The sequence below is a fragment of the Hipposideros armiger genome, unplaced genomic scaffold (assembly GCF_001890085.2).
Source record: "Hipposideros armiger isolate ML-2016 unplaced genomic scaffold, ASM189008v1 scaffold_120, whole genome shotgun sequence".
NCBI classification, from domain to species: Eukaryota; Metazoa; Chordata; class Mammalia; order Chiroptera; family Hipposideridae; genus Hipposideros; species Hipposideros armiger.
Genome location: NW_017731470.1, coordinates 892,651 through 913,635, shown reverse-complemented (window position 1 = coordinate 913,635; position 20,985 = coordinate 892,651). Strand labels below are relative to the sequence as shown.

Sequence of the window (20,985 nt, the reverse complement as noted above, 5' to 3'; positions counted from 1 at the left end):
CCGAGACCCACACCACAAAGGTGCTTCTCTGTATCCCTCCTGTCTTGACTCCAGCACCCACATGTAACACTAATGGAATAAAGCTTTCAAGCTATCAGGAAGATCAATAAGATTCTATAAGCAGGCAAAGACTTATGGAGCCTCATAGTATACGGCTCACTTTTCTTTTTTAAAAAATGAAGAAAAGGCAAGTCACCTGAGTCATTTTTGAAATGGTATTTTTAATGGCAAATTTTGAAATGGTTTATGCAATCCTATCTGCTACGTTACCTAAGATTTCAAGATATTTAATTAAACACTGGCAATCTTAAAATGAATAAATTCTTGTTTTCATTGTGTTCTCAAGCAGTGAAATTTCCTGCACTTTGTTCAAAAAGGAAATCTCACAAGGTTTTATTTTCCCATTATTATGATTGAAGGGTTTTTTTTAAGAGTTTTATTTACTTAATGTCATGATAACTTGAAGGGTATTAAATCTCAGAAAATTGTCATCTCGCTAAACCTCAGAAAGACTGATGATTACCCATTCTCAAACCAGGATGTACCCTAAAAACCCTATGAATAAGTCCAGCCTACCTGAGGGCTCCCAGGAGGTGTGATTGTGGCTGAGCTGAAAACCTCTGAAACCAGCAGCTGAGCCAGACCTTCCTGCCATTTTGGTCACCTTGCTCCCCAGGACCACTGTCACCAAGTTGGCGCAGGTTTGCTGTCCCTGTTAGTGCTGGCTGAGCAAAGCCCTGAGAAAATAGGAACCACATTTCCCACATTTGTGTAGGAAATAGGGAGGGAACCGAAAATACTTGCTACCATTTATTAAGCCTTGCAGTGGGCCTGGGCATCTCATTTAGTTTTCACAACTCTGAAAGTGTTTTTCCTCTTTACAGATGAGGAAATTAGAACTGAAAGGTTAAGAGGATTTACAGCTTATAAATGACAGAGCCAGGTGGGCTGGCTGAAAGCACACACACTCCCACCAACCTCCAAACACACAGCTCACCTCCCAGGCGGCTGTGGGTATGGCAGGCCCAGGACCTCAAGGGAAGAGCTGAATGAAAGTTGAAAGGGGCTGAATGACTGTTAAACACCCGCTGTGTGCAGAGTCCTATGGTAAATGCTCAGCACCCATCTTCTCAGTTAATCCTCCCAACAACCCTGTGAGTTAGGCAGTGTCACCCCCATGTTACCTACTCAGAGAAGTCAAGAAACTTTCAGGTCATTCAGCTAGTAATTCACGTGGCCCTCATTTGAACCCAGGTCTGTGGGAGTTTGTGGCTTCCCTCTTACCATGATAGAGTGTTAACCACAGAGATTTTTAGAGAAATAAGGACTTTTACGGTAGTGGAAGAGAAAGAAATGCTGATAAAACGTGAAAAGATAGATTGAAAATTTTAGACAATAGTCCAACGTAATGGTTAGAAATTAGCTGTATATAATCTTGGACCAGACAGCCTAACAATTGTTTTAATTACCTTAATTATTTTACTAAATTTAACCTATCAGTTTTACAGGAACACCAAAAAAGTTTTAAGATAGATTTCAAGTTTGTCTTGTTATGACTAGGACTCAGAAGCTCTTCCAGGATAAAAATGAATTCCTGCGCTCCAGATGATAATAAAGTGAGCAGATAGATGTTCAGCTAGAGTGGATCCAGTAAAAGTCAGATGTAGATAAATTGGAATTCAAGTAGCCAGACATCTGATTTCATTGAAATTTATTTTTACATTTGAGTTTCAAGACAATCATGCAAATTACAGCCCCCTCCCCCAAAAAAATCTTTTATCCAGTATTATTTGGAAAAGTCATCTGTACTGAGCATGTGTTGTGGTCTTTTTCATAGTCCGCTGTTACGTAATACTCAGGATGATGTATGTTGTCAGGACCTGAGGCACTGCAGATACTCAATCACCAGAAAAAGGTTAAATTATGTCAAATATACCAAGACAAGAAAGAAATGAATACATTTGAAATCTATTTGAAATATGTGTTCCTGATTATCATCGATTAACTGAAAATAGTAAATAGAAGATCCCTTAAGCAGCTTACAAGTTAAGACTTCACTTGCTGTGTGCTGGAAATGGCTAATAATAAAAAGAAAATTGTAACCAAAGCACTCCAAATCTGGGCGACACTTTTTTCTGTTTATCTTTCTTAAGTATTAACTTCTTTATGAGCAGTTTTAAGAAGATTATCTTGCAGAATAAGGGGAAAGATTCCAAGTACAGTTAATTTTTGGTCTTTAGGGGCTGCCTCTAAAGTTGTGAGACTATATAGCCAAAACTATTAAGGATGGGCTTCACTGGCCACATGGTGATAACTGGCGATTGGTTTTTGGCAAGTGGGATGAGAGGATGTGTTACAGCATCACAGAAACCATCACACTTTCTGATTTATCTTCTAGATCAGTGTCAGGGCCTATCCTAGCTCCACTCATAGCCATCCTGATTTTTCCCCATCCCCCAACATTAAATATGTACACGCAGAATATAGCCCTTTTTCCAGCAGTAAGTTGCCTGGTAAAATTTCCTCAGCTACCAAAGTCCTATTAGAAACCACTGATTTGAGGCCTTTTTGCTGTTTATTTGCTATCTATCCATTCTCTTATTGTATCTTTACAGACCTTTCCTTGCAAATAAGGCAAAGAAAACTCAAGTAGATAAAACTTAAGCCAATTAATGTTTGCGTTTGAAGCTGTTATTTAAAGCAAGCTAATTGTTTGAAGCTGGGCAATATTAACACAGTTGTATAAGATACTTTTTACTATTTAGTGTATGATTTTTCCATGCTAGCTAATACTATATTACTTGAGAGAGAGCTACAAAAACCTGGTATATTTCCCATTCAGAGGTCAAGGTAAACTTAGTAAATTTAGTAGTTTTTTTAAAGTACATCTTGGGTACCATTTTTATATTTAGTCTTTCTGAAGCATGATTGTCATTACACCCTTTCAGATTCAAAAACCTTCAGCAAATGATTATCTGTGTTCTAGATAATATCCAATTCCTTCAGCCTAATGGAGGAGATAATACATATGTTATCTGTCGGGGGAAAGGGCTGCAGAGCAGGGTAAGGAAGAGTGGGGGGAAATGAGTGATGGGGGTGCTATTTTAAACAGGTCAAAGGGACTCTTTAATGTCACCTTTGAGCAGAGACCCAAAGGAAGTGAAGTGGACATCCATGTTGATATATGGGAGAAGAGCACGTCAGGTCCGTGCAAAGTCTCTGAGACGGACTGAGTAGGTCAGTCAGTGTGGGTAGGGCAGAGTGAGAGAGGAAGTGGTACAGAGTAAAGGCTAAGCCATACAGTACCTTCTGGGCCCTGAGAGAGACTTTGTGTTTTACTCTGAGTGAGATGGGAGCTGTTGGGCGGCTTCGAGCCGGGAAATGACATGACTTATGTTTTCATGGGATCACTCTGGCTGCTGAGATGAAAATACACTGAAAGGGATCAATGGTAGGAGCAGGTAGACTAGTTAAGAGATGACCAGAAAGGCAGCAGTACAGGTGCTAAGATGTTTTTAATGTAGAGCTGAAAGAACTCAATGGATCGAATGTAGGAAGTGACAGAAAGACAAAAGTCAAGGATGACTCCAGGGCTTTGGGCCCGACCGACTGGAAGAATGGAGTCGCCTTACGGGGTGGGAAAGACTGGGCAGAGCTGGCGCTAAAGCAGAGGGCGTGCATTAGGGAAACTCAAGGGCTTGGTTTTTGACCTGAATTCTGAGACCGTAGCAAACATCTTTTAAATATCCTTAGAAAATACGTTAAACAATACATGTAAAGAACAATTTGCTGGCCCTGGAGAACACTATGCTAGATCTAACCAGCGAGCTGCCCTTCATTCCTTCCCTAGAATACGTTTTCCTTAGTCTCTGTAATAATCTTTGTTATTGAGCTTTTGTCAGAGACTTTTTAGAAAAATCCTAGTAAGTTATATCTCCTGGTTCTCTTTTGGTGACCTCCTTGATCATGTTCATAGAATTTTTTTGCTTCCTAATAGAATTGCCTTAATGGATGAGGGAGGCTGGGCAGAGCTGCTTTTAAAGCAGAGGGTAGGAATTATGGAAACCCAGGGACATGAACTTTGGAAGAACTAAGATCAGAGACTTTAGATTCCAATCATGCGTCCACAGGTTGCTTTATGTATAAACTGGGACGGCAGGGTAGATGACGTCATGGACCCTGGAACATGCCACTGCTACAGATTGGTAACTTAAGCGGAGGCTGCTGTTGATTTTTCCATGGGTCCTTCCCAATCGATGGTATGCTCCTTGAGATCAGAGGCTGTAACTGCTTCATCTTGTTATTGCCTGAATCTAACCTAGTACCTGATACAACGGTTAACAGTAAATGTTGAATAGGTGAAAGTTTCTGAATAAATTTTAAGAGACTAAATATATCTTTTCTCTTTTGTCTCGTCTGTACAGCCCCTGAGAGCTACAAAGTGCACGAGAAGAAAACTGCTGCCTCCAATCGGCCCTCCGCTGCTATTGCAGGACAGAATAGTAACCACTCAGGAAATAAGCCAGGTATGATGCATCACATTTGCTGTGGGGAGAGGGAGGTATTCCAAAACCCTTGAAGTCATGTGAAAATTTAAGACAGCATGGTTCCAGTCCTTCCACCAAAACACACCCTCATACTGACTCGTCTGAGTTGAAGTCAGAGAACCATTTAGTGCCTCGATTTTCACTTTTTTAAATGGAGACTAAGACATGCTCTGTTTACCTCTTGGAATCATTGTGACAATCAATGACATGTTGTATATGGTTGCATTGCTTATTGTTAAGCAGTGTATAAGAGGTTATAATTTTACTCTCTTGTTGGAAATGATAGCTTCGACACAATTTTTTGTAGCTGTATGGCCAGCATTATTGCTTATCTCTTTTATGACTTTCAAAACCCATTTAAGGAAATCTTTACATGTAGCAAAGCTGGTATAGAATTATGTTTTTGTTCTCTATCCCCGCAATGATTGTGCACCTACACAGTAATTTAATTTAATAGCCTGTGATTCATGGCCTGCTCCATTCGGTGATACAAAGAAGCAAACAGTCTGTAAACATAATACACCCAATTGGATAGACAATGCAGTTGCTTGTAGGCATCCAACAACCATTGTGTGATCCTTGGGAGAGACTGATGTACAGTATGATGATAAGAGACAATCAAAGGAAGGTAAAGGCAAATTGAACACCCCATGAGGGTCTTGGAAACCTACCTTTTGCTGCATCCAAGGCCAAAGTCACTCAAGAACAAGGAATCAATAGGAATAAAGATGGAAATAATTGCGTTTAGCCTCATAGAAAACATTCCCCCATTATACCTACTTTTGTGGGGCTTTTTCCTATGTGGAAAAGGTCTTAAACAGAGCCAGTAAATTGGGCTTGTCACTTAGAAGAAAGACAAATAACAAGTACTATTGCAGGTACTGCGTGAGCAGCCATTAGTGGAAAATGCATAACTTCCATGGAGTTTTAATTAGCAGGTTGAGGTTTCCCCATTTAGTCCATTTGCCTTTTCATTCGTTCGTTTATCTACCCATCTATCCACTCACCACCCAGCCACCATCCAATAATTATTGAGTAGTTGTTCTCTGCCTGGGACTGTGAGAGGTACTGTGTGAACCAAACAACAGGGCCCCTATCCTGTCAGGTCTAGTTCCAGGGGGCTTTTGTTCCTTGTATCAAGTGAGCATCCTTGTGGAAGTAGAAGTTCTTGAGCGTGAAAACCCCATTTGTTTTGCCATGAGAATTGAACATAGCTAAATGGTTTGTACTATTTTCTCCTTGTTCTCCACATTGGCCATCACTTCTAATGAATTTTTCTACCATTGAATCAATTCTAATCAATCTTCATACCATTCTGAAATTCAGTAATTTCCAATGAAAATTTCTACCATTCTTTCCCGTGCAATTTATACTTTTATATCCTGATAACTCATTTATCTGGTGTTTGCTCTGTGGAGGTAGTAGGGATGCGTTATTAAAAGACATATCCCTACATTCTAGTTGATATTAAGGGGGATGCAAACAAATACATGAATAAATAATTCTAACAGTATTTTTATTAGTATGAAAAGAGAGATTTGCACAGAGTACGAGAGAGTGGAGGCCAAAAATCTCCATCCCAGTTGGCCATCGCTTTATAGAGTCATTTGATTTATGTTGCTAAACTCAAGTTAAATGAGGAGACATTTCATTTCCGATTGTGTGTTTTGAGCATTCTTGGATCTGCTTTCTTGTACACAGAGATTAGCAAAGGTACACAAAAGGTTTTTATTTTAAAAACCACCATGTTATTTTCCTGCCTATCTCCAAAAGATAATATAAGAGTTTCCATGTTGGAGGGCTAGGCTTGAGTAAAACCTTTTGATTATTATCGGATATGAGTCATGGGAATATCTGTCTAGAGCAGTTTAATTTTCATTCTCTAGAACTTAAAGTTAAAGAAAAAGTACATGTTAAATGTGGGGATATTTTGAGCATTGTCCTAATCAGATATGGGCGTCCTGACCAAATGATTTCTCAGGGACCCTTTTAACCCAGTAAATTATAGCTAAATTTCCTTTCCTGCTTTACCTTCTGATACTTTAAACTCATTAGAAAACCCAGGAATATCTCTTTGAATTAGAAAGCATCTATTCACACTCAAATTGTTGGTATTATCTTGAAAATGTGTTTGGAAAGCCCTCATTGTGTTTATAAGTGTGGGCACACAATGTCTCATGTTATCCAGAAAGGACCAGTGCCTTCAGCTCTGAGTACTTGAACCCCGACCGAAAGAGACAGTTTCTAAAGTCACAGATCTGTCCACATCTACAGAAGTTGGAGATGGTTCTTCAGACCTCCATCAGCTGCTTCCAAATGATTCAGAGTTTGACCAAATTAGAAAGGAACACTGCATTTTCTTTGTGAACTATGCATACCTGAGAAAAGCAGAAACTCAGTTTCATTTAAAATCCCTCTTAATTCCTATCCATCTGCCACCCTCTGCCACAAGTCTTTCAAAGAGTCACTAACACTGCATTCTACCTTGTTATTTATAAATAATTTCCCTGCACAGACAAATGACATGGAATTTCTTGGCCCCTCTCTGGCTGCTCCATCATGCCATTCTGATGACTCTGTCGGTGCCATTGGGTGAAAGGGGCACAGGATTGAGTTAGAGATCCGGGTTTTCAGCCCTCGCTCACTTAACTGTGCTATCTTCCTTAGTACATATATTTCCCTCAGTTTTCTCTTTTGGAAAAAAAGGCTCTTCATTGATGTAAATGTTTGACTACTTCATATGATTATTGTGAAGAATAAAATGATGATACGTATGAAAGTTCTTTGTAAAATGCAAATCCCTAACAGAAATTATTTATTGTATAAACAGTTGTTCAGAAAGAAGTCTTGTAGAGGTGAGTTGATTTGCTTGATCGTCGAGAATCATTCTTTAGTTCCAGTTTTGCACGACAGTCTAGGTGTATGCATGTCACTGAAGACTATTAATATTAATAGCACTTCCTTTTACTCTTAAATGTTTGAATGGTCACCCTACTCTTGAACCATTCATCGTAGGTAGGAGGTTGAATGCAGAGTACAGCTGCAAGTTTACTTGCACCAAAATTCTGTTTCTCTTAAAACTGTTCCTTCTGAGAATCAGTAACTTAAGTGTACTCCAACAATGTTACATCTATTGGGAAACAATGTGGAATGTTCATTATGTTAAATTATTTCTTATTCCTTGGCTTTGTTCCAGGGAACAGTGATGTGAGGATGGAAATGAGAGGAAGACAAAGAATATTATAGAAAATTCACTATTTACTTGGAACTATTCAATTGTATTTTTTCCTTTTTGAAAACCTATATCTAATGATAGTTTTTTAACCAGTTTTAGTTATTGGAACTTAAAATAGTAACTGCTAGCGTTTAAATTTTTAAAAATCTGCTTTCAAGCATAAGATTGCTATTGGTTTACCCCATTGGTGCATGTTAATGGAAGTACAAAGGCTCTGAAAATTAGCCAACGTTGTTTGCTCATGCATTCATTCAAAAAATATTTATTCAATATCCTCCTTTTCTGCTAGACACAGTCCTAGGCATTGGGAATACAGCAGTGACTAAAACCAAGGCTTTGGCTGCCCCCCATCCCCATTCATAGCTGTCTTTAATCTGCCACAGTTGTTTTTGACATTTCAGCACCAAACTGACTTTCTTACTGATGTGATCAGAAAGATTACAGAATTTAAACTGAACATCTTTTTCTCTCTACAATTCAATGTTTCCTAGTGCCAAGGTCCTAACCAACCCAAATCACCTAGCATGTCATAGTCACTGTGCATCTCATACTTTTGAAAGGTTGCATTCATTCTTAACTTCCCCAAATCTAATTCCAAGTGAATAGTGATGATGATTTCAGCAGTAATCTCAAAGAAGGTCAGTAGGAATTATTGCACTGTTAAGCATTGGCCTTATTTACAGTGATTAATTTATATATTTGTGTAACAGTGTACACAACCTCGTTTCTTAGGTATTGCAGGTGAGTGTGTCTGTGTGTGTGTGTGTCCCGTAAGTTATTAAACCTTGCTTGCAAAAAGTTCTGTACATTTTGTGTGAAATTTGGCATGTAATTGAAAGCAAGCTTGGTTTTTAGAAATAAAGTTGGTTTTCACGTTTTATAGTTAAAGGTTTTGAGTGAGTCCACCTCGTTAAGGAATATGTTAAGCAGTAATCATTCGTTAAAAACCTAACTTCCTTTTGGCGTTTGTTCTCAGCTCATTCTGTCTTCCAAATACCGTTTTGCTGTGACTCCCGTTTCCTTTCACCAGCACCTGCCTCTTCCCTGCGTCCCACCAGGGCCCTCACTACAGCGCCTGAGGGAGAAGCCTGAGAGAGAGGCCTGAGGGAGAGCCCTGAGGGAGAGCCCTGAGGGAGAGGCCTGAGGGAGAGCCCACAGGCCCGTTTTCTAGTGTCAGAAGAAATCCTTTTGGGGCCAGGGGCCATATTTTCCTACATTAAAAAAAAAAAAAAAAAACTTGAAACCTCTTATATGATTAGTAAATCGGAAAAATAATTATCATAATGAGAGTGAATTAATGACGGGTTCTTATCACCAATGTTTTAAAAAACCGTACCTTAGGGCAGAGAAAAAGCATAAAATATCACCCAGTCCTGCACATACAGGTTTATGCGGGCTCCTAATGGGCAGTTTTTATTTTCCTTAAATGTACAAATTCTGTGAAGTTTAGGAGGCATGTGGGATGCAAGGCCTTTAACTTTGTTGCTGAAGCACTACCATGTTGTCTCTACAGTATTGTTTCAATAGATTTCTATGTTTAACATGAGATCTGAAAATTGTGATGTCAATTTAGGAGAGGGGAAAATAAACCTGATTTTAAATGTAATTGTTATCATCATCATTATTATTATTTTACTTTTTATATTGTAACAGGCTGAATGAACCAAAAGAGTATATATCCCTCTGCTTGAAACCCCCAGTGGCATCCCCCACAGAGTATAATCCAAAGGCCTCACCAGGCCCCAATGTCTCTGGCCCCATCACTTACTGATCTCATACTACTTCAGTGGCCCAGATCTTTTATTGTTTCTTGAACACTGTAGGTACTCATGACCTCAGGGCCTTTGCACTTGTTTTCCATCTATTGGAATATTTGCACAGCTGGCTTCCTTACTTCAGTCACATTTTTACATGTAAAGTTATCATCACAGTGAGACTGCCCTTGACCCCTATCTAAAATGTTCACCACCCTTTTCTTGGCATTTCAGAATCCCTTTTATTGTTTTTTGTCTCCTTAACATTTATCTCAGCCTAACATACCATGTATTTTTCCCTTTTCATCGTTCTATATATTTTAGTTATTTACCCTGTTTATTAAATTTTCCCTGCGTTGAAAGCAAACCCCATTTGGGTAGGTATTTCCGTCATTTTTGTTGCCTCCTTTCTTTTCAGCACATAGGAGAGTGCCTGCTGCAGAGTAGATGTTCCTGTGTTTGGGGAATGAATGGGGTTACTGTAACTTATCATGGGCTCGGTACTCTAGTAACGCCGTGACAGCATCATTTTATTTAATCCTTACACTGATGTGAGATAAGGTCTATTGTATCTTCATTTTATAGGTAATAAGTAAAAACCCATGAAAGCCATGTCATAGCTTGAGACTTAGAGAGGCAGGTAAGCAACTTGGCCAAACTTATACAGCGAGTGAGTGACAGAGCAGGAACTGAACTCATGCCTATCTGACTCAAGCCAGGCTCTTCACATCTGACCGGTGAACATCTATTCAGAATAGATGTTCTGATCTAGATCCAGAGTAGATGTTAGGAGTCTCTTTATTGTTAAGGAACAGACCTTTTAATGCATAAAAATAATAGAAGTTCAGTGGCTTAAAAACATAAAACATTATATATATTGATTGATTAACAGAGCCAAAAGGCTACAGTTATGTTATGTTTTTATATAACTGTTTGCTGTCTTTTTCTTTTTCTTTTTTCCCAGTTTTATGGAGATATAATTGACATACAGCACTGTATACGTTTAAGATGTACAACATAATGACTTGACTTACATATATCATGAAATGATTACCACAATATGTTTAGCTAACACCCATCATCTTATATAAATACAAAAGAAAAAGAAATGGGTCTTTTTCCTTGTGATAAAAGCTCTTAGGGTCTACTCCCTTATAGGATGTTTGTAAATAGAAGAAAAATGCTTGCAGATTCTTAGAAAATTGTATAAAAGTGTATCACTGAAACTATAGTCATATGTACTAATGGTTGTAAGATGTAACATTTTATTCATCAAATTTACTGGAAAAAAGGATATTTATCAGTGTACTTCATTAGTTACCAAAAAAAAAATCTGTTCTTTCTCTCATGGTTTTTATCTCATTTTCAGACCCTCCACCTGTGCTACGGGTTGATGACCGGCAGCGGCTGGCCCGGGAGCGACGTGAGGAACGGGAAAAGAAGCTAGGTATCCCCAGCCCTCATTTGATCTTTCTGGGACACTGTTGTTGAAATGGTACTTTTTCCACTCTAGGGTAATGGACACTTAACATTGAGCAATTGGACATCACTATAATAACCATGCTGTCTAGCATGGCTTTATGAGCTTCACAGATAGATTGAAAAACATACTTTAGTATGTGATATAAACATAAGACTAAATTTGAAGCAACAATAAATTCTGGCCCAGAATTAGGGTCATTTTTACTTCTTATATTGTAATCACAGTTTAATGTGACACTGGAGGGAGTATATATTCGAGAGGTGTGATGGCTCAGTTTACATTTTACAACTTCAAAAATACAAGGACAGTAAGCATATGGTTCTTTTTTTATGCGAACAGTTATGAGACTATGCACTGCTAGGGCACTTACTGCTTTCCGTGTTAAAATTATGCTGTGGTTGAATTTATAGACAGATGCTGCCAGTTTGCTGCCAGGAAAAGCACAAGACCTTGTGCTGAGGCATCTGATTTTCCTTTTGTTACCTAAGGCCCTTGTGAAAGGTTAGCAACTCCAGTATTTGCCATATAATCACCTAGAGAGCTGGGTCACGGGACTAGCCTACCCGGAAGCCAAGATCAGAGCACTCAGCAGTCATTGTCTTCTAGAACACTGAGCAAAGGTGCTGGTGCCAACTACTCCTTTACTTTGATGTCCATGTATGCCAAGTAGCTAAAACAGGATCCTGTCTTTATATACCTTGGGAAGATGAAGTGCCTGGTCAGTGTGTCTCAGCCAGAGTGTCTCGATATTTTAAAACTAGGACTGACTTAGGTTGCCAGGATCTTTCCAGTGGATGACCCGTAGATTTTCTAAAGTTATGCTGAATTTTGTAAGAGTTAATGTTACAATCGGGGAACCCCTAGTAGTCTATCTTTTTTATTATTTTTGTTTGTTTGGTTTTGGTTTTGTATTTTTAATTGGGGAATTTGGGGAGGGGAACAGTGTTGGGGTTTGGGGAGGGGACCAGCCAAGTTGCTGTTCTTCAATCTTCATTGTGGAGGTTGTCAGTCGCCACCTGGCTGCCCGTCAGCAGTTCGTGGCCTCTAAGCTCAAGGTGCTGTGTTACAGTCTTAGTTGTGGGTGGGTGTAGCCACCATCCCATGCAGGGGTTGAACCAGCAGCCTTGTTAAAAGCACACACTGTATCCACTGAGCCATCTGGTTGGCAGTTCAGCTCAAGGTGCTGAGTTCAGTCTTAGTTGTGGGCAGGCATAGCCCACGCTCGAACAGGCAGTCTTGTTAGGAGCATGTGCTCTCACCAGTTGAGCCATCCTGCCACCTGTTGGCAGCTCAGCGGCAGCTCAGCTTGGATGCAGCATCACTGGCCCATGTGGGAATCAAACCGGCAGCCCTGTTGCTCAGAGCTCAAGCTCTTAAGCTAACTCTTAACCAACTGAGCCACTCAGTTGGCCCCTTTTTTATTATTCTTATTCAAGAACCAGAATTTGTGAAATTCACCTGAATCTGGTATTCAAAGCCTGTTAACATTATTTGCATTTTAGCATAGACCTCTTTCTCTTCTGTGTCATAATGCTCATATGAAATCATTTCTCTTGCTGCCAAGGTTTTTTTCACACAAATTTCAATAACTTCCTGGAAGTGAGCAAGCTCTGCTGTTTTTCGGTGCCTAGAGTTTTCACCCAGGCGGGACGTTCACTATTCCTGACAGCTTGCCTGTGGGCTGGTAGGTTCCTGGAGAGCAGGGCAGTCTGCGGCTTTGAGGGCTCCCTCCTTCCCTAGAGTACTCTGCAGCATGGAGACCTGCCTTGTGTGGACTCTGCCCACTGCTCCCTAGGCAAGGTTGGTTTGACAAGTGGACCAGAACTGAGAAGACGAAAAATGTAGAGCTACTGAAGCAGGAAGAGAGTCCAGATGAGCAAAAAGAACTAACTGACTACTGCTCTGGGGTGGTTGGCATTTGCTTGCACTCCGTCCTTGGAGCCATCTGATAATTCGCGCTTGTGCCCGCCCTCTTCCCCCTCCCCCTTCCGCATTGGGCCAGGTCCTGCACTATTACATGTCTCTTTAGAGGTGCAATGTGAATTCGTGTCTGCTTGGGTGGAAGTAGCTCCATAGCGTTAGCCTACTCTTCTATGATTTAAATCCCACCATGAATTAGCTTTTACACATTAACTCATACCTTTGCATTTGGGTTGCTTTGTCATTCAGTTTTTTTGTGGAAAACATGAGTATGCTGGTCAAACAAAAATGATTTCACTTCTAATGCTGTCAAGTTGTAAAACTTACAGCTTTGAGCCTACAAATTCTCCCTATAAGTTGCCTAGCTTTGTACGTTGAGTGGTTAGATTTTTTCTTCTGCCGTAGCCCCATATTCTAATTCATATCAATGGTGCATAACAGGACTGATTAAATTCTGTATTCAGCAACTTTATTTGACAGGTATTGTTAAAAAAGATGAATAAAGGCTGAGACCCAACCCTCTAGGGCTAGTTGCAGTCCGTGGGGAGGCAGATGAACACACAGCAATGATAATACAGGGTGGTTTTGAAGAGGTACACAGGGGCATTGAGAACCCACAGAAGTACCTAACCTAGCCTGGTGATGCCAGGTGCCACCAGAAAGGATGAAGGAGAGTGGAAAGCAGTGATGCAAGGACAAGTGGAAAGAAGACATTTGGAAACAGACCCAACATGCTCCTCAGATTGTTATATGGGTCAAAGTAATTTTCCGATTATTGTACTATCCTATTATCACAACTTTACTTTTTTGGTGAGCTAGCATATAATATACCGTTTCTCTTTCTTCTTATCCTTGCCATGTTAAATATAGTTTTCCTTAATTCTGATCTCATCTCTTCTTACATTCTTGACAATCATAATTTTAATGGAATACATAAATTCTGATTTTTTTCTTTGAATTACGTTGTCTTTTTAAATTTTGTGAGTGTCTTTTTGCTTACTTGTTTCCTTTTAAACCATCATAGCAGAAACTCTTAAGAGTCTGCCTTCAATCTTCATAAATATACAAATATACATGCAAATGCACATATGTACATTTGTAAAAGAGTCATCTAAACTCTAGCACCAAAATTAAGCTATGCCTTCAAATGTATATGGGGGATTTCTAAAAAAACTTTAGTACTAGAAGAAAATCAAAAGGCACCCCTGACAAACTACCCACAAACTTTGCTTTGCAGAAGCTGTGGTAGCAGTTGAATATTTTTTGAAATGGGGTGGACTGTCACTTAATAGCGGATCTTTGGACCATGAATTTTTGAAAACAAAACAGCTGGTGATATCAATATTATGAACTTTAAAGCTTTCCAAGTTAAAAAAAAAACGGAATACATTCCAGAGATTCCAACAAAGCAAAATTTAAAGTGATTGGCCAATGAGATTGATTATTCACTGTTGGATGTAGGTTGGAATTAATATTGAAAGATTCTTTTCAATCCACATTTTTAAAAAAAGGAAGGTAGAGAGAGGGAGAATAAAGGTCTTTTTGTTTTCTTTTTGGTGGCATGTCATGTTTGTACTGTTTTGCAAATGGGGAGGACCTATTAATACCTTTCTGTGGGTTAAACTTCTGAATCATGCTTCAGTGCTTTTATAGTAGGATTATGTCATCTCGCCTGTTCTTTCTACATTATCTTTCCATTTATCACATAAAATCAGGTGTAATTCTTCATGTTTGGGGCTTGTTTATTATCTGTCTGCCCCCAGTGGAATATAAGCTCCATAAGAAAAAAAACTTGGGTCATTTTTTTTATTTCTATAGCCCAGTACCGAGAGCAGTGCCTGACACACAGTGTCAGTCTGTGCATTTTAATATAAGTACAGGTGAATGCAGCAGATGTACTGCAGATTAGTTAAGACATTACCAAATTATCAGGTAATACCTGCCTTTGCAATAGTTCAGTCAGATAACTTTTAAATTCTTATTTGTAAGCATTTTCTCAGACGAACAAGGATACAAAGGTATAGAATAGTTGTGTCTTAAAACTGCTTGTTTTTCATATATGTTATAAAACTAATAGTCTTACAATATGTTGACAAAATTCAACAGAGTATTTAAGGAATGTTTAACAGATAAATACTCTTCCACATTTATGGAGATACAGGATTTCCCTTTTTGAAGGTGATACAAAGTAAGTTTGAAGTATTGATGTGAATAGAGTCATATTTCCCCTGGGGCTTTCTGGGATTCTGTAAATCATGGAAGATTATCAAAGAATTGTATGATTGACTCATATAGCTCATGAAGAAAAAGTTGAGCTTATAAAATCATTCAGTTCATTCATATTGGAATTTGTAGCCAAATTCAAAGCTGTACAAGAGATCTGTAATAATGCGATATATTAGAAACAACAGTAAGATAATATAAAAAGGACTTTGACCCTCAAATGTCAACTCAGGGACAGCATATATATTAATAATAAGAGTGTAGTCAAGCAATAAATGATCATTTCAATCTGGCTTAGAATGTTTATCTCAAAAATGTTGATAGGGAAGTTAGAACTAAGTAATAAAAAACCAATAATGCTGTACCTCTGATGACAGCCATAGAGAAACGACCTCTGATTTCAGACTTCACATTATTTGATTAGGGCACTCACTGGTTTTGACAAGACTGCCCACTAAAGAGGGAGGGGCTTTGAAAAGCATTCTTTCTAATCCAGATTCCTACTGGATAAAACATTGTCAGATCTGTGGTCAACCTTGGCACCTGGTTTCCTAAAGATGTCACTGAATGAATATAGTGCACAAAAGCCCCTAAGGCTGCCAGGCAGGCTATGAACAGCGAAGGGATCTGAATACACGTTAGTGGGAGGGATATGGAGATTGGCACATACCGAAGCAGCTATATCATGAGTCAGGCTCAGGGCTGGAAAAAATAAATGCTTGTTGTGGGATGGATTAGGTAACTCAGAGGCTGAAGCTTTAACCTAAAATGAATCATTATGACTAAGCAGCCATTATTTGTTTCTTTCAAATTTACTTTGCCTTTCAGGCTAAAGATGAGAAGATCTTAAAACCTAAAAAGTAATGTGTCTTGTAAAGAGATGATGATAAAGGCTAAGAGTGACATTAGAAGGAGGTCAGGATCTTCACAATGGGTGACCAACATGTCCCAGTCTAGAGGAGGAGCTTAGTCATAGGGAGGTGTTCCAAATCATGTTTTAGCAAGTGACTTGTTGTTTACTTCTAGAGCGAAACAGTCCAGAGTTTGAATTCCAGTTCCAGCACTGGCCTATGGTGAGACGGCAGGCAGGTGACTTCACTTCTCTGTGTCTCAGACTTCTCATAATAAATAAGTTTAATTGCCGTATGTACCTCACAGAGTGACTGTGAAGATAATACCTGAAATCACTTGGTGTCAGCACAAAGTAAGAGGTTGCAGACCTCTCACCGTGGTGACAGTAGTGCTAAAGAGGAGGATGGAGGGCTATACGATGCCACATATTGACTTGGATGCCTGGGATTGGAGAGGCAGAGGGAGAGATTTGTGCTTCCTGGCCTAGCAGGGCAGGGCTCAGTGAGACAGCCAGGTGGGGAGGACGGGAACATTTCTGAGGAGTGAGAGTGAATTAGGGTTGAGACAGTAACAAAAGTTTCCAAGGGCAACCATTGCTTTGTGCCCTTTAGCAAAATTCTATTTACTTTAGCAGAGGCTGCACATTCCTTTAAGCCTAGCCATGAAGATAAGTTTTCACACTGTATTGCTTTCTTATCTCAAAGTCCTTCAGCCCCATGCATAGGGAAGGTCTTCCATAGGTATAAACCGCTGTCCCAGCACCTCAGTCCCATGAGCCTATCACTGTGTCCAGGGAAGAAGACGGAGTAGGAAGTGCTCTTATGTGTCCATCCCACGGCCCCCTTCCTGGGGTCCATTGATGAGCTTGGTTAAGCCATTGGATTCTTCAGGGGCAGGAGACAAAGTATTGTGGGTACCCTTCAAGGTCACACTTATTACCAGGCAGTTCTCTAGTATAATATTCAAATGAGAGGTGCGTGGAAGACTAGTTTAAATGACTAGTTGAGAATGCATTTTTTTTTCTTTTTTTTTTTTTTTTTTTTAGCTGAGCCATCCTGCCCCCTGTTTGCAGCTCAGTGGCAGCTCAGCTCAGGCCAGTAATCGAACCGGCAACCCTGTTGCCCAGAGCTCGCACTCTTGAGTGAGCTCTTAACCAACTGAGCCACTCGGCCAGCCCCGAGAATGCTTTTTTGAATTAACACTAAGGCCCAATGTAAGTCATTTTGCTTGGAAGTCAAGCAGTCCTTTAACTCTTTAGCTCATTTATTCATCACATTTACTAAGCTAGACATTGAGAATATGAGGAAGAACTCACAAACATGTAAAAGCAGAGGAGTTAACAACCTGGAGCACAGGAACTATGATGGAAATCTGAATGGAGCTATTAGAGTACCCTTGCTCTCAGGGAAGTTTCTTCAGAGGAACCGGACTTGAGACATAGTCAAAGTTTGCCTGATGGGAAGAGGTGTGTTGGGCTGTCAACATAAGAAATGTCCAAACTGTAGAAAATTTTTATAAGTGTTTATTTAAGCCAAACTGATGACATATGCCAGGAAGCAATATCTCAGATGCTCCAGAGAATAACAGTGTTGCAGCTTCTTTTATGCATTTGAAATTAAGGCAGGAGCATAAGAAAGATTACATGCAGGTGGGAGACAGCAAGGCGGGGACTGGATTACACAGGGATTACAAAGGTATATGATCATATAGCCAATCTAAGGAGCTGGACAGGGGAACACTGGGCAGCTAACAGGATTTCGAGCAGAACTATGACATTGGATTTGGTTTTGGGAGATGAGTCTGAAAACAGTATGCAGGTTGGATCTGAAGACGAGATAGACTATACATCAGAGTGAGAAAGAAATGAGGGCTTAAATACAGTAGTAACAAAAAGGAGAGAGGACTGAATTTGAGAGAGTTCTGATGTAAAAATGACAGGGTCAATTGTTTGGGTGTGTTAAGTTAGTTTAGAGCATCCATAAGGAAGAAATTTTTTTAACTGCTTTATTGAGACATAAGAGATTTAATGAGGGAAAAATTGAGGAGCGTCCTGAGGTGTCTAACTTTGTAGCCCATTTGGAAGTCATGAATCTGTTATCAGAGCATAGAAAACAGAGCAGGTTCCTGGTACAAGGTAGGCACAAATATACAAAGGATCAATAAGGTTATGTGATGGATCTGACTGGGAAATTCAAGTGGAAACTTCAGGCAGGCAGATGTGAATGTGGAGGAAATGCGTAGTACCTGAAAGTACAGGCTTTGGCATCAGAGCTGAATTAAAATTGCAACTATCATACTTCTTTTAGACCATGCAATCTTGGGAGAGCTATTTAACTCCTTTGCTTCCCCCCCCTCATTTGACCTTCAATTCCATTTTGTCTGGTAGTAATATTTTCACATTTATTACATTTTTATTTTCATTTGCCTGATAGCTATTTGCTCATTCTTTGTTTCATGCTTTATTTGACACTTTATTTTAGGTTTTGTTTGGTTTTTTTTTAAACATAACTTGGTGTTTTGGGTTTGGGCCTAGTCTAAAAGTCTCAGTCTTAATTAATAGGCTTGATTTTATTCATTTTAGCTTATTTCTTAAAGGTTTGTCTTTTCCCTATTTTATGGGAGGGACAGGGTTGGTGTTGTGGGGGTGTAGGAGTTGGTTTGATACAAGTAGTGTTCATTCCATGATTCCCCTTATTAATGTGGAAGTTGTACTGTAATTTTCCATACTGTTAGTGGTTAACTTTCACTCCCACATCTTGACTTTAATGAAATTAATTAGTACTTCCTACACAGATGCTCTCATGTGTCCATTTCACAGCCCCCTTCCTGGGGTTGATTAATGAGCTTAGTGAAGCCATTAGATTCCTTTTTTTTTTTAAATTATTATTTATTTAGCATATATAGTTAATCAGTGTTTTCACAGCAATATGAAGCAAAATTTATTTGAATGTAATCAACAATTATTGACATAAAGTACAGAGATAAAAATCAAAACAATAAGAAACCAAATTGTAATCCTGCTCATGTCTTCAAAGGTAAAAACAAAAACAAAAAAATGAGTCAAGAGAGTTAAGTGGAAAAGATCTTGGAATTCTAATTGTAAACACTCTCTAATTTAGAAGCCAGAGAGGTTAGCTTATTTTCCTGAGGTCACACAGAATAAGTGACAGAATCAGCACCCAAACTCAGATATTATCACTTGTCATTTTCTGACTCTTCATGGCATTACTGGCTATCCTGGTACCCAGTGTTACAAGTAATCTATTCATATCCTTCCATATCTCCATATGAAACCAACACAACAGCTGTGTAGGTTTCAGAGGTTAAGTGATACTATTACTCTATAACCTGAGGCTCACGTTTTTCTTTCCTTTATATGGTAGTGAAATTTATACTCTGCCCACGCAGATGTGAGCCTGTTCAGAAGGACCCAGCTGGGCCCTAGATGGCTGGATGTGCCTGGAACAGGGATCCCATCCAGCCCATGAGTGTACCATCTCAGTTCTCTGTCCTACCTGTATTCTTCCTGTTAACTACATTCTGTCTGTAGCAGGACAGGAATTAGTATCATCAAAAACATCCACTCACAGGCTGGCCGAGTGGCGCGTTGGTTAAGAACTGGCTTGGGATGCCAGAGGGCCCCGGTTCGGATCCCACATATGAGGGCCAGTGACACTGCCCTCCACAGCTAAGATGTTGAACAACAGCTCGACCTGGAGCTGGGCTGCCATGGGTCACTGGTGATGGTGTAGGCTGCAGTCCCCTGTTGCAGTGGGCTGCCATAAGCCACCTTGTGTAGCCGGCAGCCAGCGTGAGCGGCTAGCAGCCTCTGTGAGCGGCCGTCCAGAGGCCGGTGACTGATCTGCCTCGCCCGGGAAGAGCGCAATGATGGTGCCAGCTTGGGCTAGTGAAGCAACGTCCTCCACAACTAGACTGAAGAACAAAAAAAGGACAGCAACTTGCCTGTTTCCCTTCCCCCGATTCCCCAGCGCTGTTCCCCTCCCCCAATTCCCCAATTTAAAAAAAGAAAAATCCACTCACAATAATAATCGCCATGTACTGAGTCCCTACTGTATACATGGCACTGTGCTGAGTGCTTTATATGTTACCATGAGCCCACCATCAACTCTGTCAGGAGGGAGTGCTGTAGCAATTTGAGGGGACAGGGCCACGGAAGCCACTGCTTTTTCAGTGGCACAAAACTGGTAAGCGGCGGGACTAAGGGTGGACTCGGGTTCCTGTGAAGCCAGAGCCTGTGTTCCATACACTCCAATGCCCTGCTTTTCATTTTGAATTTCTCTTAGTACAAGAGCCACAGTACGTTTCTAAGTGGAGTCCACATTGATAGTGGAGCCCCCCTTTGTGTGGCACTGACATACAGTGTCATTAAAATATAATCCTGGTGGCAGCAGCTCAGGGATGAGATTGACCTATTAGTGTCCAGTATTTTAGAGGATACCGTGGGTTTTCATCTCAGTTTGAGTCCAGGGGAAATTTTTAACTTCACAAGAGTAAAGGTTAATGATATTCATCATGGTTCCTTTTTTGGAAGGCTATTCCTTTACAGAACTGCCTCTGTGAAATCAATGATTGTTACTGAATGAGTTGTCTTACTCTGCTCAGGCTGCCATCATGAAATACCATAGGCTGAGAGGCGTAAACAACAGTAATTTATTTTCTCATAGTTCTGGAGGCTGGAAAGTTCAGAATCAAGGTTCCAGCAGGGTTCAGTTTCTGATGAGAGCTCTCTTCCTGGCTTGCAGAAGGCTGTTTTGTTCTCATATGAGCATCTGAGCATGAAGACAGAAGGGGAGAAAGCTCACTGATGTCACTTTTTATAAGGACAGTAAACTTATTGGATTAGGGCCCTACCCGTAGGACCTCATTTAACCGTGATTACCTCCTAAAGGCTCTCTCCAGATACAGTCATATTGAGGAATAGGCTTCAGCATATGGATCGGGGGGGGGGGG

At 40.0% G+C, this 20,985-nt stretch overlaps 1 protein-coding gene across 11 annotated transcripts in view; it reads left to right on the top strand.

Moving 5' to 3' along the window:
* Window positions 1-20,985, top strand: part of MAP7 (microtubule associated protein 7) — a 173,444-nt gene that overhangs the window by 110,318 nt on the left and 42,141 nt on the right. For all 11 annotated transcript variants that reach the window (XM_019648099.1, XM_019648104.1, XM_019648098.1 and 8 more), the window contains 2 exons: window positions 4,425-4,526; window positions 10,906-10,983. In XM_019648099.1, the coding sequence (XP_019503644.1) occupies window positions 4,425-4,526; window positions 10,906-10,983 (180 nt within the window). The remainder of the gene's footprint in view (window positions 1-4,424; window positions 4,527-10,905; window positions 10,984-20,985) is intronic.